The following is a 14,914-nucleotide window of genomic DNA, read 5'->3' as shown; positions in this document are numbered from 1 at the left end:
AAATCTCCAGCATTAGAAGTCTGCAAAGGTGGTCCCCTTCACCTCCATGCTGGCAGCCACTCATATTCATCAGGTGATACACTGAGATCGCTCTGCCTCTCTGTAATCTTACTGCATGTTTGCAAATGTATTAACTTTGTCCTTATTAACTACAGACAAAGAAAGATACCAAACTTAGTTTCCACACATTGTTGCAGCTTCCACATGAAGTCTCATCGTTGTAATACTTTCCTGTAAATGACAGTTTTTTCACCAGTCTCTGTCCCTTACATTTATTTACAACCGCAATACAGCTCCCTCTCGCCAAAGGACTGATATGAGCCAGAGCAAAGTTCGCTGAGTCAAAGCAGTGCAGACTCACTGTTGTCACTCCTCTTGACATATTGCTACATCTTATTGATGTTGGTTTGCAGGCCATCTCTGACCCTCAGGCTGTATTTAGTCCCTGTATCATATAAAGTCATTAATATCATGTACATTATTCTGCATGATAAGTACTTTTGCTCCAGATACTTTAAATGGATTTAAATGAGCATTAATGCATCTTTTACCTCCTTGCAAACTACCTGGTGTGGAATGACCTTTAATTTATTATCATCTGCACAACAAGGACACATTTCTGCATATAAGCCTGAAAACCAACATTTTATACACTGATTTTCTACTTTTTCTATTTCCTCACCTCTGGGAAGTCTCACTTGAAAGTTTTTCGGTGGATAAAAATCTGCATGTTTATGTGGATGGGATTGTGTTCAGGTTATTTTTATCCAGAGGTGTAACTGCATATAACAGTGTATTAAATGAGATCTGATAAATGGCCTTTAAGCTCATTTGAGTGGTTTATGTCTCGAACATGATGAGGGTAGAGCTCCACATAAGACAACTGTAAACATGTTGCTCCTGCAGTTTGTATCAGTGATCACTGTGGTTAGAAACTGTTGCGAAAGGATGATGACTCAAGTTTTTAGATGAGCTGAGAGGACTCAAACACAAAGACCTCAAAGGCTCAGACAAAAGACACAAAGACGCACGGAGAAAAGGCTGATGGGAGAAGGCATTGAAGAAGAGGATGGGAGTAGGAGAGAGAGATCGGGCTGTGCTGTGAATGAAGGGCTAATTCATTTTTTCTTTTCCGTCTGGTTCACGCCTGGCTGCTGCTGTTAGTCAGACAAAGGAGTGAACGGGTCTCAGCCTCCATGCCATGTTGGTCTGAAGGATCCATTTTAGTCTGCCAATCAAAATGAACCCAGGTCATTTACATACCAGATCCACCAGGGCCCACTGAAAACCTGTGGAGCAGCTCCCCCTAGAGTTCTGTGAGTGGACACTGCATCTGCTCTGCAGACGTAAACCACGTGTCCACTCTCATGTAGGGAGCATTTGATCTGCAGATTGAATTAAACACATTTCAAATGTTTACTTATAATCAGTAAATGAATTCAGACATTATTAGAGAGGAACTTTAAAAAAATAACCTTGCCTGACTCTTATTTAGGGAGGAAAAAGTTCCAGAACCCTGATTTAACAGAGACACAGCAGGGATGTGTGCTCTCTCATGTATCGAGTACTAAATGTGTCAAATGTATTAAGCACTTTTAAATGTTTAGCTCTAACCAGGAAATGAATTCAGATAATTTAAGAGAAGCTTTACAATGTACAGTTTAAAGGATTCAAGGATTCTTTATTGTCATTCACCACAAAGAAAACACGACAGTGCAGTTACTCAGTTCTCTGACTAACAATCAAAAATAGTAAACAGCCAACTAAAAATATAATCATTTATATATGAAATAAACAAGTAAATAAATATATTACCTATTAAATCATTTCAGAGATGTGGAGGTTTAGCACAGTTTAACATTGTCACAGTATCCAGAAAAGCAGCAATTCTTCGGCCTCACCAGGATGCTGTGCAGCCTCCATCCCAAATGGAGGAGGGAAAACGGTCCATAGCAGGCAAAAGATTACTGCTGTAAAACTGTTTAATTCTCTTCCTAACTTAACCCCCCCCCCCCCCCCACACACACACACACATCTATTTTAAAATGTAAAACATTTTAAATTTAAAATTAATTAATAAATTATGATGTCGATTCACAGACTCCAGCCTATGCCATTATGGCTGAACACTCATATGGGCTAATGATTCCGGGTCCACCTCCCCTTCTTCCTCCTAAACCCTCTTTTCCTCTTCTACTTCTCCTTCTCCTTTTCCGTTTATAGCAGAACACAGAAGTAAGTGGATTTTTTATCTGTAGGATTTCGAGTTGCCAGGATGGCCTCTTCAAACACCTCCCTCACTCCTTCCTGAAAACGAGACAGAAAGAGACACTCAAATTTAACAAGAGGAAAAAAAGATTTCTACTTCAGAGAGAGGTGGAGGAGTTATCAGATCAAAATAAAGATCTATTTCCTAGCAGAGTATCAAGATAAACAGGAAATATTGTGAATATAAACTGTTTATTTTGATACTCTACAAGGAAAAATCTAAGATGTGAGAAATCATGATGGTCTCTGCAGTCCTGCTGACGTGCCTCTGAAACATTGCATGGACGTTGAGTACAGCGCCTCTGTGCTGGCACACTGGGGAGGTGGCTCCCCTGTTTGCCACAGACTGTTCCTTCCTTGAAAGGCACTGATCAAACCTCAGATTCAGGAAGAGAAAGGCAGTTTTTATCCTGGTCCTTGAACACACTGCATCAAGTATTTATCCTCTGAACATATTCAAAGGTGCGTGGCAGTTTTATATTGTAAGGTAGAGACCTGACAATAATACAAAGAAAACAGAGAAATACAAAGAAAACCCCAACAGTCATATGAGCCCCTATGAGCAAGCACTTTGATGACAGAAGGAAAAACTCCCTTTTAACAGGAAGAAACCTTCAGCAGAACCAGGGTCAGGGAGGGGCGGGGCCATCTGCCGTGGCCAATTGGGGTGAGAGAAGGAAGACAGGACAAAAGACATGCTGTGAAAGAGAACCAGAGATTAATAATAACTAATGATTCAATCCAGAGAGGCATAGTGAGTGAAGAAGAAACACTAAATGCATCATGGGAATCCCCCAGCACCCTCGACCTATTGTAGTGTAACTAAGGGGGGATTCAAGGTCACCTGTTCCAGCACTAACTATATGCTTTAATAAAAGGAAAGTTTGAAGCCTAATCTTGAAAGTAGAGATAGTGTCTGTCTCCTGAATCCAAACTGGAAGCTGGTTCCACAGAAGAGGGGCCTGAAAACTGAAAGCTCTGCCTCCCATTCTACTTTTAAATACTCTAGGAACAACAAGTAGGCCTGCAGAGCGAGAGCCAAGTGCTCTAATAGGGTGATATGGTACTACAAGGTCATTAAGATAAGGTGGGGCCTGATTATTTAAGACCTTGTATGTGAGGAGCAGGACTTTGAATTCAATTCTGGATTTAACAGGAAGCCATTGAAGGGAAGCCAAAACAGGAGAAATATGCTCTCTTTCTAGTCCCTGCAGCAAGAGTACTGAAGCCGTCTCAGGGAGTTTTCAGGACATCCTGATAGTAACGAATTACTGTAGTCTAGCCTAGAAGTAATACATGCATGAACTAGTTTTTAGTGTCACTCTGAGAAAGGTTCTGTTCATAATTGTTATTAATTTTTAGGCACAGAGGGTTTCCTCTTTCCCTGCTGAGGATGCTTTGGTTATTTTGGCTTCACTGCGTGATGAACTGCAGCTCGCAACTAAGGCCACTGTTCTCAGTTAGAAATGGGAGAGGAGCTGCTGCCTAAGAACAGGTGTGAGGTGAGAGTGGAGCAGGAGGTTGGCAGACTGATTTGTAGGGCAGTGGCTGCAGATACAAGCAGTGGAAATGAGCTTCCCCTGTGGGGTCTGGGCTCACCCACAGAGAGGGGATGCCGAAGCCTTCTGGGTGAGGTGCTGCGGGTATTAGAGTCATAGAGGCCAGTATTTTACTCAAATATGTTGAGCCATACTTAAAAATTTTGTTATGATCTTTAATTTTTGTGAATTGTAATTTTTTTTATCTTAATTATTTAGTTTATGTTGCAATTTTAAACAGTATCATCGGTAAATTCACCATGCTTTGCTGATCTATTCTGTTTTAAGTTGGTAGATGTCGTAAAACGGGTGCACGTTGAGCCTCCATGTGGTGATTGTTTTTTTGTTTTGTTTTGTTTTTTTGCCTGTCCCATTTGGTTCTTTAGCCGTCAGAATTGTTGTCTGAAGACCAACAAGGATCGCCAATGGATTTACTTTGCCAAATGGATCATCACGGCCTTGCCGTATTGGTCCTTTTGATCGACCTTTGTTGTTATTATTTATTTTATTTTATTTTCAGTTGTTACAGACAGGAGAGACATGAGTGAGGGATAGGAAAGGGAGAAAGAAAGAGGAAGGAAAAGAAAAACAGAAGGGGAGAGGGACAGTGAGAAAGGGGGGGAGAAAAAAAATAAAAATCTCCTGGATCACCTGTTGAGAGAGAGAATAGAAAACAAGCAACAAAAAAAAAACCAAAAAAAACCAGAGCAACATACTAAACACAACACCATCACTTTAATCTAGCTAAGTGTAAACAGCAGTAAATACTAAATATTGAATGTTGTTGTGTAGCAAGCAGGACCGACAGCGCACAATGTGCTTGGAAATAGCAGCCAATGAAGGTGTAGTTTATGTCTATGAACAGTGAACACCCGTGTGCACACCTGTGTGGATCAGCGCGCTTGTATTCAAAAGGTTTCTCCATGCAATGGTCTGCTAGAGGATGTAGCGAGCCATAGCCCCGTCCCCCAGGGCATGAAGCAGGCATAGAAGAGATCCAGGCCCCAGACATCCAGAGGCCCCAGAGTGCGAGAGCCCAAGGAGGACCACCGGAGGGGCATCCGTGTCACCCTCCTGGGAAGAGCTGAGGAGAGCCCAGATGAGGGGTCACCCAGTAGCCACGGAGCAGAAGCCAGAGGGGGCTGCAGTGGCGTGCCCGCCGGCTCTGCCGGCAGCCAGCTGTGCCAGAGTGAACCGAGCCGCAGGCCCAGAGGCCACTCCCCAAACAAACTCTATACCCCAGGTCCAGGTACCCTCGCCCCTAGAGGTGGAAACGGCACCTAGACCAGTTACCCTTTCCCCCGGGGTGGAGGCAAGCAGACCGCTCCAGGCTCCGCAGCAGCAGGGAGGCCCCGCATCCTAGATCCCAATTGGACGGCCAACACCTCCTCCCAGCCCCCCCGCCCCAATGGCCAGCAGAGAACAGGAGTGTGTGAAGACCCCACACCTCCCTCCTCTCGCTCATGTGTAGTGTTGCTGCGTGTTGTTCGAAGGTGCATTTAAAACACGGGAGAGCATGGTGCTGCTGCCAGAGAGCAGCAGGTGTTAGCACGGCCCCTCCTGAGAACCCTCCATGTCTACATGGATTTAAAACTGAGAGGTGGGCACCGGCGCCAGAGGTGGGGTTGAATACACAGACCGTCCACTAGACGCTGTTAATGTGCCCACCTTCAAGGCCCTATATGTATGTGTTATGAGAGTGTGAGTAATGTGGATGTCTAAGTTGTGGAATAAAATTGAGGCACAAGTGGCCAAAAAGGGGGGGGGGGGGGGGGGGGCACTAACCAGGTTATGACCACAACCCCTGGGTTAAGTCCTCCAGGGATAACGTCCCTAGGGATTCTCCAGACCCCGTAAGCCCGTCCCTACCTCCACATTAACCACAATGGCGAAGGCGGGACCAGACCACGACCCCCCGTGGTGGTGATTGTTTTAGATATATCAGGAGTATGTAACCAGGACCCCGACCTGAGATGTTTTGTAGTTATTTTTTACTTCCACTAGGTTCTGACAAATGGCTTTTGATGCCTTTTTATTAAGTGTAAAGACTTCCTGTGACTCTGTGAGTAATGATGATGTTCATATTTCTTTTATTCTTATTGCCCAAAACGTATAGATACCAAGGCTTCTTTCTCAACAGAGAATCCCACCAGCAGACTTATTTTTCTCTCTCTGTACCTGAGTCCGAGCCGAACACTCCATGTATTTAACGGCCTTCAGCTCATGAGCCAGTTCCTCGCCACTCGTAAAGGTCAGGGCTTGTTCCAGGGTGTTCTCGTTATCTCTCAGATCCACCTGAGTCCCAACCAGCAGGAATGGCGTCTTTGGAGAGAAGCGTAAAATCTCTGGCACCCACTGTAAAAAGACAAGCTAAAGGTTTGATGCAGTTTCACTGCAACCCTAACGATCTCTGCTCTGTGTGTGTTTATCCTTAGAGTTTGGCTCATTATATTTCTAGTTATGGAAGTAATTAAAGTGAAGGACATGAGCATCAAATTAGAAATAAAACACACAAACCATCTAAACGAACCTTGTCTGTGACGTTCTCAAAGGTTGAGGGCGATACGACAGAGAAACAGACAAGGAAGACGTCAGTGTCAGTGTACGTGTTAAGTCGGATGTTTTCGTAGTTCTCCTGACCTGCAGAGGCAGACACACACGAAAAAGATCCGCAACAAACAGTGCAACCAAAGCAAGGCAAATTTAAGCAGTTATCTCCGAGGCTGAAAAATGTGAAAAAAGAAACACTGCAGTTCCTTTAATATCCACTTGGGGCTAAAACTTTACAGCAGAAATAATTACATTCTCAACCTGATACAAAACACAGTTTTGTCATCTCTGGACTGATTTATTCCCTCATAGAAACTGTATGGTGGGTAATGTTTTTCTAAATCACCCATCAAGATACTGGTGAGGCTTAAAGTCAGTGGCATGGCTGCTTTGATTGACAGCTGTTGCCAGATAACTGTTCGTGTTTCATAAGTGCCGCAACCCAAAAATAAAGATTTCATAAGGAACTTCATAAGGACAGTGTAGTAAGATTTCAAATTGCTATAGGATCCTATCCATCACCAGCAGCTCCGAACATTACAGGAAATACTGCTACTAATATAAATATGCTACAGCTGTTGCTATTAGTATCTGTTTTGTTTCAGTTTATGTGTATTTTTTACCTGAAGTGTCACACAGTTGCAGATTGTACTCCTCGTCATTGATCTTCACTGTCTTCACACAGGTAGCAAACGACTGGGGGGACAGAAGGCAAGGAGTGAGGAAACAAAGAAAAAGACAGTAAACCTGTGAAAAACCTTGATTGCAGATGTACTCCAAACAAAACTGGAAGTAGACTTCTGGACTAGTTAAACCTCTGAACGAGTGTCGTCTCAGTTAGTCTGTGGAGCTGAACCAAAGCCACGTAGTTCCAGTGTTAAACAAAGATTACACTGCTGAAACAAAACATGTTTGTGGATGCTGACAGAATAAACTGGTGAAATCTGACCAAGTTTTGTTTAAGTGCCATAAATACACGAAAAGTTTCCCACTCTTATTAAACCTTAAAGGTGCTCATACGTTCCACACACTCACATAAATGCGTCAACGAGTTGGAGGTTCATCATCTTGACAAAGGACACCCATGAACTAGAGCAGCCAGAGATTGAATCCCTGACCTTTCGTTTTCACAGAACTGTAAGTAGATCTTGAGCAGTGTTGGATCAGATACTCAGTGGTCTGCAACCTGCCAGGTCTTTAGCACAAAGTCACTATAACACCTGAGCATATTGTGTGAGGACATAGCTGTCGAGAGGGAGCAGCAGGGTTCTCCCTCTGTATAACAAGCTTGGCAGCACTCCGGCTCATACTGATCCCCAGCAGATCCTCTAAATTCAAAGCTATAGCTGTTACGTTATACCTGCTCTTCTGTTCAAGTCTTAAGTCTTAAATCAGTCTCAAAGGGGATGGTTAGTGAGGGGTGAGTGTGCATGTATATATTTATATTATACAGGACCTCGTATGGGTATTCTGCAATTGATACATCAATACGTTTATATATCAACTGTTACGTAGACCATATGTAGTGAAAACTGTAAATGTTAATACACAGAACTTTAGACATATCCGCACATCATTAACAGACAGCAGCGATTACATTCCTGCGCTCTATGATACCGGCTCATATTGAATACTGTATTACAAGTTGGTCCTATACAAGCTTTGCTGCTATCGGGCCAATCGAAGTGTGCTACAAAGATCATTGAAAATATTAGATAAGGAACCTTTTTCATATCACCATTGTCAAATTTTAGATAAATACAAGTTTCAAAATTTTACTAATTTCAAATTATTTAAATCTGCCTGTCTAATATACAAAGTTCTTGTCATTGTTTGTTCTAGTATAATGTGATCACTGTTTTTGTCCTTGTCACATGACCTGTAAATATTGTCTCTGTATGTTATTACTAACTTGTGTTTAACACCAACCTGCCAGAGAGTCTGCAGATGGAAATTAGCCCAAGGCTATTTGTTAAAATATTCATTAATATGTATTGTCCCTCTTTCTAAATAAATAAATAAATGAATGTATTATCACAGCAGGGCTGCTGTACAACAAATGCGGAGTAGTAGTACTTCCAAATAAGCCGTTGAATGGTGTGACGGGGTGCCCAATCCCACTCCTCGAGAGCTATTGTCCTGCACCTTTTAGATCCATCCCTACTCCAACACAGATGAAACAAACGGTTGGATTACCTCTTCAGCATGCCATCAAGTTTGGCAAAGGCCTGATAACAAGCCATTCATCTGATTCAGGTGTGTCAGAACAAAGATGCATCTAAAAGCTGCAGGACGGTAGCTCTCGAGGACTGGAGTTGGACAGCCCTGCTCTAGGAGAAAGATTTGACACATTCACAGAGCTTCATCACATCATCACTACACTTTATACTGCAAGAGGCCCTGCAACACTACAGAGAAAACTGAACCCACTACCAAACCCCCCCCCCCCCCCCCCCCCCCCCAAAAAAAAGAAAACAAAACAAAATCTGATGACCTATGAGCAAGAGCTTTGGAGACACTGGGAAGGAAATACTCTGTTTAAATAGGTAGAAACCTCAGGCGGAACCAGGCTCAGTGGGATGCAGAGATTAATAATAACTATCGATTACCCTCTTAAGCACCTATGTCCCCAGATACGGGGCAAAGGGGAGGAGATCACATTTACGGTTATGCATGGGTGCTTAAGAGGTTAAATGCAGAGTGGTGCAAAAACACATAGTGGGTGAAAAGCTGACTAAAGGACAACTCGGTGCATGATGAGATCTATCACAGATCTACTGAAGGAGGTTTCAAGGTCACTGGCTCCAGCCCAAACTATACCATTTGCAAAAAAGAAAAGGAAACCTTCTGCCTGTGCTCAAAACTTCTGTCTGCGTAGGGCAACCCATCAGAAGGCGATGGCATAAAAATATGATAGCAATAGACATAAAGTCAAATCATATATTGGTCACATGCCAACACCGTGGTCACGCACAGACTAAATGTTGTGACTGCTGCTTCCTTTAGATTGACATCCTTGGCTGAAAGGCTCTCTTTAGTGGTTTTGGTGGGAACTGAACTGAACATCGAGTGAGTTAGATTTTTTAGTGAGAGGTAAAAATGCACCACTGTCAACTAAAGAGATGTTTTGTGTTACCAAAACAAAAGCTTTGCAGTGAAATGAATTCCAGTGACCAATCCTTTGATCGTGATCATCTTGTTTTCAAGATAACGGCCAGCAGATCAAACGGGTTTGTCTGCAGCGACGATTTTCACTTATTATGGTTGCTAACACTAACAAAACAAGCACAGAAACCAGAGTACAGCACTGTGATTCTGGCTTTGACTTCCAAATGGTAGCACTTCTAGTTTTAGGGCATTTCAATATGTCGTCCACATTTTTGGTTATCTTGCAGGCGCATCGAAAAGAACTGGAGGAAAACAGACGTATACCCTAGAGCATGTTTTTAAATGTATTTATATGTACTCATTCTCAACTGTATGCTATGTTTTAGTTATGGCGTGAAACAAGAGTCAGAAATACTCTGGAAAAACAATGTTACAGGTGACCTGTTTTCTTACTGCGGTGGTTATTTGTTAGATGAGTGACAGGAAACACCACCACAAGAGCCAGCACTGGCATGAAACAGCTCAACACAAAGCAAAGATTAAAGAAAGTATGCAGGGCACAGCTGGGAGATTAGAGAGGACACTCTGGTTATTCAACTTAAGGCCTGATGACTTAAAGGTTTAAGATACAACTACAGCACTGACAACGAGTTGTTAGATAGTTAATAACAACAGGAAAATATAGGCAGGAACAAGAAGGTTAATATTTATACAATCAATGAGACAATAAGCAATTAAGAGTGGCAGTGATGTAGTCACAGCCCATCACAATTCACAGGTTATTGCCCAGGAAACGAATGTGACCTTGACACTGAGCACAATTTAGGTGAAGAGCCGTAAGGTGAACACCGTGTTTGTTTTTGTCCAGGTACGGCTGTGTGGCAGGAAGAAAGAACTCAAAATCATTCTTAAGCCCCTTTTCCATTAGTACCTACTTGTGTTTTCAGGGTTTTTCCTGTAGGTCATAGTACCTGGTACCAGCTACTTTTTAAATACCTACTCCATGGGGTTTTGAGCGATCCAAGGCGACCTGAAAATGTGACGTCAGAAGACTTCATGTCACCAAAAAACAACATTGTGGTTCTCGAGTCTGAAAAAAAGCCACAGACTGTGCGGCAGGTAGATCGTTGCCTCGACGTCCGCCTTTGTTGTGGCGTTCGTGTCACATACTAATCACATCGTGAGACTGTCGGCCGCGCTGCTTTAATAACCCCACGCGCATTAGGTGGTATCCCACTGTAATGGAAAACGAGTTGTGCCGCTTCGAGCCGATCCAAATAGGTACTAATGGAAAAAGAGCTTTAATGCTGCTGTTTTAACAGAATACAAAAGGCCAACACAGAAGCAGGGCAGGAAAGGGGAAACTGAAAACTCTGAAACACAGAGCAGGGAGACACAGGACCATGAATGAGGATGTGACAAAGGACAGGGGGAGACAAAAAATACTTACAAGATAACGAGGGGAGAGGAAACAAGTAGGAACACAGCTGAGGGAAACTAACATCATGATTTGGGAGGAAGTCGTCATGGTCCTGCATCTTTGACCCAGTGTCTTGAGTTTTTGTGTGCTCATGATGTGATCTGTGTTCAAGCTCTGCTTCGTGCTTGTGAGTATTATATTATTTCCTAGTGCTTTTCAGTTTTGTTTTCTATGGTCTTCAGATGACAGCAGTTTCCTTTCTCTTCCAGTCTGTCCTAGTTTCTTCTCTGTGTTTTGTGCCTCATGTATGATGTCAGTCTTCTCTCCGTGTTGGTTTCCCTTCTGTCTTTGCGTTCTTCTGTTTCCGTGTTCGATAACATCTCGTTTTATTTTGATAGTCTTTCGTCTCATGTGCGTTATGTTCAGTTTTGCCCGAGTCGTCTCCACTCTGCCCTCATCTCCTCTTGTGTATTTAACCCCTCATTTTGTTTCTGTTCTTTGTTTTGCCCTCCATTGTCACGCATTTTCTAAGAAGCATTTTTTGCTTTAAAATATAAAAAATAAAAATCTTTTTGGCCCTTTCAGTAAATAGCGACAAAGAGAAAGGAAATAAATGCACCGAAGAGCTGTGGGTCAGACTCCAACCCAGGCTGGCCACTTCCTGCCACTCAGCACATGGTCACCTGCTCATCCCAGTGATCTAAACCGGCACCCCTGACCTGCCTTTTTGATGCATTTTTGTAAGCGCTTATAAATAATAAAACAGGTTTTTGAGTTTTATATCTTCAGTGTCCTTCACTTTTGGTCCCATTGCCGTCCACCACACAGTGAACCTTGATGGAAGTTAAACTAAACACAGACTGACCTATTCGCCCATTCGTTCATTTTCATTGCTGACACTGGATTGCCCAATCAAATCTCCTAATGCGAGCGGTGTTGTGCCAAAAAGTGATTGTCTGCCAAAAACTGATTTCTGGTATTTGCCAAAAAAAGATTGCTCGTATTTAAACTGCTATAAATAACTTGTTGGTCTATAATATGTGAAACATATGTCAAACATATCCCACATGAATGATACCAAGTCATCTTGAGCCACAAACAACATTCCTGTAACAAGGTAGAAGCCACGATCAGTTTTTGGCAGTGATTGTTATATATCATTTATTTATGCAGTTAAAAAAAATCCTGTTGACATTAAAAATGTCTTTTGTAAGAGTAATCTGGCCAAGACGACAGCAGAAAGTGCAACAAATATTAGTTCTGTAAACATATTTTAAGTGGACAAAAAGGACTGAATTGGTTATAATGTAAGTACAATAACACAGAGTTATAAAGATACTTAAAAAACAGGTAATTTTTAAATTGTATATATAACCCCTTTGTAAACTCTGTTCACCAAACTCTATTTACCAACATACGTAAAGATATCACACATAAAAAACACACGGAAACATTGGAAATCAGTTTTTGGCAGGCGATCACTTTTTGGCACTACACTGTCCCTTCGCCCACCTGTGCGCTCACGCTGCTTAAGTTTCAGTGTTGAAGAAGTGGTGAAAAGCTGAGAGACAATGTTAGCTGTCAGGGTGCTGATGAACTTTATTACCAGTAACAACTAGAAAACAGACCTCACAGTCACAGGAGGCTGCTGCTGGCACCAGCTGTGGAGAAGTGAGGAAGAGACAGAGGAAGATGAATTCATGTGTTAAGAAAATAGATGGAGGGACAATTAGGAAGGGAGAGATTTCAGGTAAAACCAATGGCTACTCTGACCATGAGCCATCGCTAATAGCGAAAGTGTAACTTTAAGTTATTGTCAAGTGTATTATATCCGTCAATCAACAGAAATGATCCCCAGTCCAGCCCTTTGTCAGCATTACAATGACTGCACAGAGCCTTGCTTTCACTCTTCTACCTGCAGAGATTAGATAGTTACAACCATTTACCACTTCCTGTGTGACAGCATGGAGCCAAACACCGAGTATTCCAGAGAACACTCTTAAGTTAATAACAAGCTGGCTTTTGAGCCGTTTCACAGCTGGTGAATGGAAGCCACTTGACTCTGTGCTGTTTTCGGATACTCACCGTGGGGAAATCTCCAATGGGAAGCTTGTCAGTTGTGTAGGAATTGAGCAGGCAGGTCTTTCCTGCTTCATAGTCACCCACCACCACACATTTAATGTCTTTCATCTGAGGAGAAGGAAGACACAGAATTAAAGAAATAAAAAGGACAATATGAGGAAATAACACCTCTTTTCCACTAGCACTTACTCGGCTCGGCGCGACTCGCCTCGACTCGACAGTGATGGATCAAACAATACCGAAGCATCGGTGCATGTGTCAAACACACACCTCGCACCGGTGCGTGTATGGCTTTAAGAAAAACCACGTGACTGAAGCTAGGAGGACGATAGGAGCGCGTTAACAGTGCCGTTTGTGTGTTTACGGGTTTCACTCGTCATGAATGAATTCCAGCGATATCTGTAGGATGTCACCTTGGCCGCAAAATGCGACATTCGTCTTCTTTCTTATTAATAATAAACCGTAAAGCCTGTCTTCTCCCCTCACACACAGATACACATGAACTCCCACTTTTACAAGCACGTATTAGTCATTCCTATTATTTTTGTTCTGCTCCGTGTTATTCTATTTTGTCCAGTTAGAACTCTATCATCACTTGGTTAACTAAACAGGATTACTCATCACTCGTTTGCTGTCCACATGTCAAAGTGAACGAACTTCAGTCTGTCTCCAGGTTTCCTGCAATTACTTTTTAAACCGAGCAGATGTCGCTGTTGAGCGATTCACGGAAACAGTGTCAACAGCAAGCAGAGGATTAGTTTGTCATATCCTCCCGAGAATAACAGCCTTTTCATTTATGTCCTCTGTGATCGACATTAGCTTTGACTTATCTTATCCACTGACTTATTTGCTCTCTGGGTACTCTGGGTTTCTGCAACAGTCTCAAGATGTGAGTAACCCAAGTTAAATCACTAGACTTAACGCTCTAGTCCTATTTGAGTTAATATTCTCTAATCAACAAAAATGTACCCTTAGGCCCCCTCCTCGATTCAGAGATTTATGTAAATGGCCTTCTTGACTCCCTGCTCATACCAGCGTTCTTCCCTGTCCAGGATGTGTAAATCCTCATCATGGGGAGGCTACATCTTTCTTCATCTTACAATGCTGTGATTGCAGCAATTCTCTGTGAATGGTACTCATGGCCATTGATCAGATCAAGGAACTGACTTCACAGCCCATTGGTCATTCAGTGGTGCTAGTTTCAGTCACTGTGTAAATGTACTGTTAATAAGGTTTGGGGAAACCTGCAGTCAGCTGAGACCGAAGAAGTCAGTTGGATGAGTGACGAAACGTTTCTACGTCCAGATGAACAGAATCAACCTTTTGGGAGTTAGCATTACTTCTGTTCTAACAAATAACATAAAACAACAAAACACGACATTAAATGAGAGGTCATTGAATTTATTGCTAGTTTTAAATACATTTTACTTTTAAAGTAAAATGATTGTAAAGCATATGAAAAAAAAGATCAAACAAGCTTGTAAAGATTTTGGGTTTCCAGTTAACTTAAGTCTCCCTCTCTTCTCTAACTCTTCTTGTGTCAGTCAAAAACTGATGACTGACTGCACAGTGTTAGATAAAAGTCTACACAAGATGTAACTGGTTATAAAATACAATATGCAGAATTCAAATAATACAAAATAAACAAATGCTTGCCTGATATATTCACAGAGGAGATTTGTGGCCTACCTCAGTATCTTCTCCGGGTCAGAATATACTCTCAGTAATAATAATGACTCAGAGGAAATCTTCTGAGTGTGCTACTGTTTGATCATCCAGTCGGTCCTGTTCTGCACTCTTTTCAAAAACGAAACTATTTCAGTTCATTCCAGTTTTATCTCACGTGGATCAAACCAACAACGCATAATCTAATCTACATTTTGTTTACTTACTTACTTTCTGTTTTCTTTTATACTTTGTAGGAAGAATTTTGTAAAAAAAAAAAAAA

At 42.1% G+C, this 14,914-nt stretch overlaps 1 protein-coding gene across 1 annotated transcript; it reads right to left on the bottom strand.

Annotated features, from left to right (window-relative positions):
- Positions 1-2,217: 2,217 nt before the first annotated feature.
- On the bottom strand, positions 2,218-13,074 carry LOC146609197 (cell division control protein 42 homolog). The gene is made up of 5 exons (XM_085346474.1): positions 12,970-13,074; positions 6,980-7,052; positions 6,337-6,446; positions 5,985-6,161; positions 2,218-2,307 (listed from the first exon to the last, which is right to left on the bottom strand). The coding sequence occupies exons 1-5, from the start codon at positions 13,072-13,074 to the stop codon at positions 2,218-2,220; spliced, it is 555 nt and encodes a 184-aa protein (XP_085202600.1).
- Positions 13,075-14,914: the final 1,840 nt, after the last annotated feature.

The sequence above is a fragment of the Diplotaxodon limnothrissa genome, linkage group LG22 (genome assembly GCF_057381915.1).
Source record: "Diplotaxodon limnothrissa isolate DT_005_m linkage group LG22, D_limnothrissa_male_GT1.1, whole genome shotgun sequence".
NCBI classification, from domain to species: Eukaryota; Metazoa; Chordata; class Actinopteri; order Cichliformes; family Cichlidae; genus Diplotaxodon; species Diplotaxodon limnothrissa.
The sequence above is the reverse complement of the archived record's forward strand: the minus strand, read 5'-3'. Positions and strand labels throughout refer to the sequence as shown.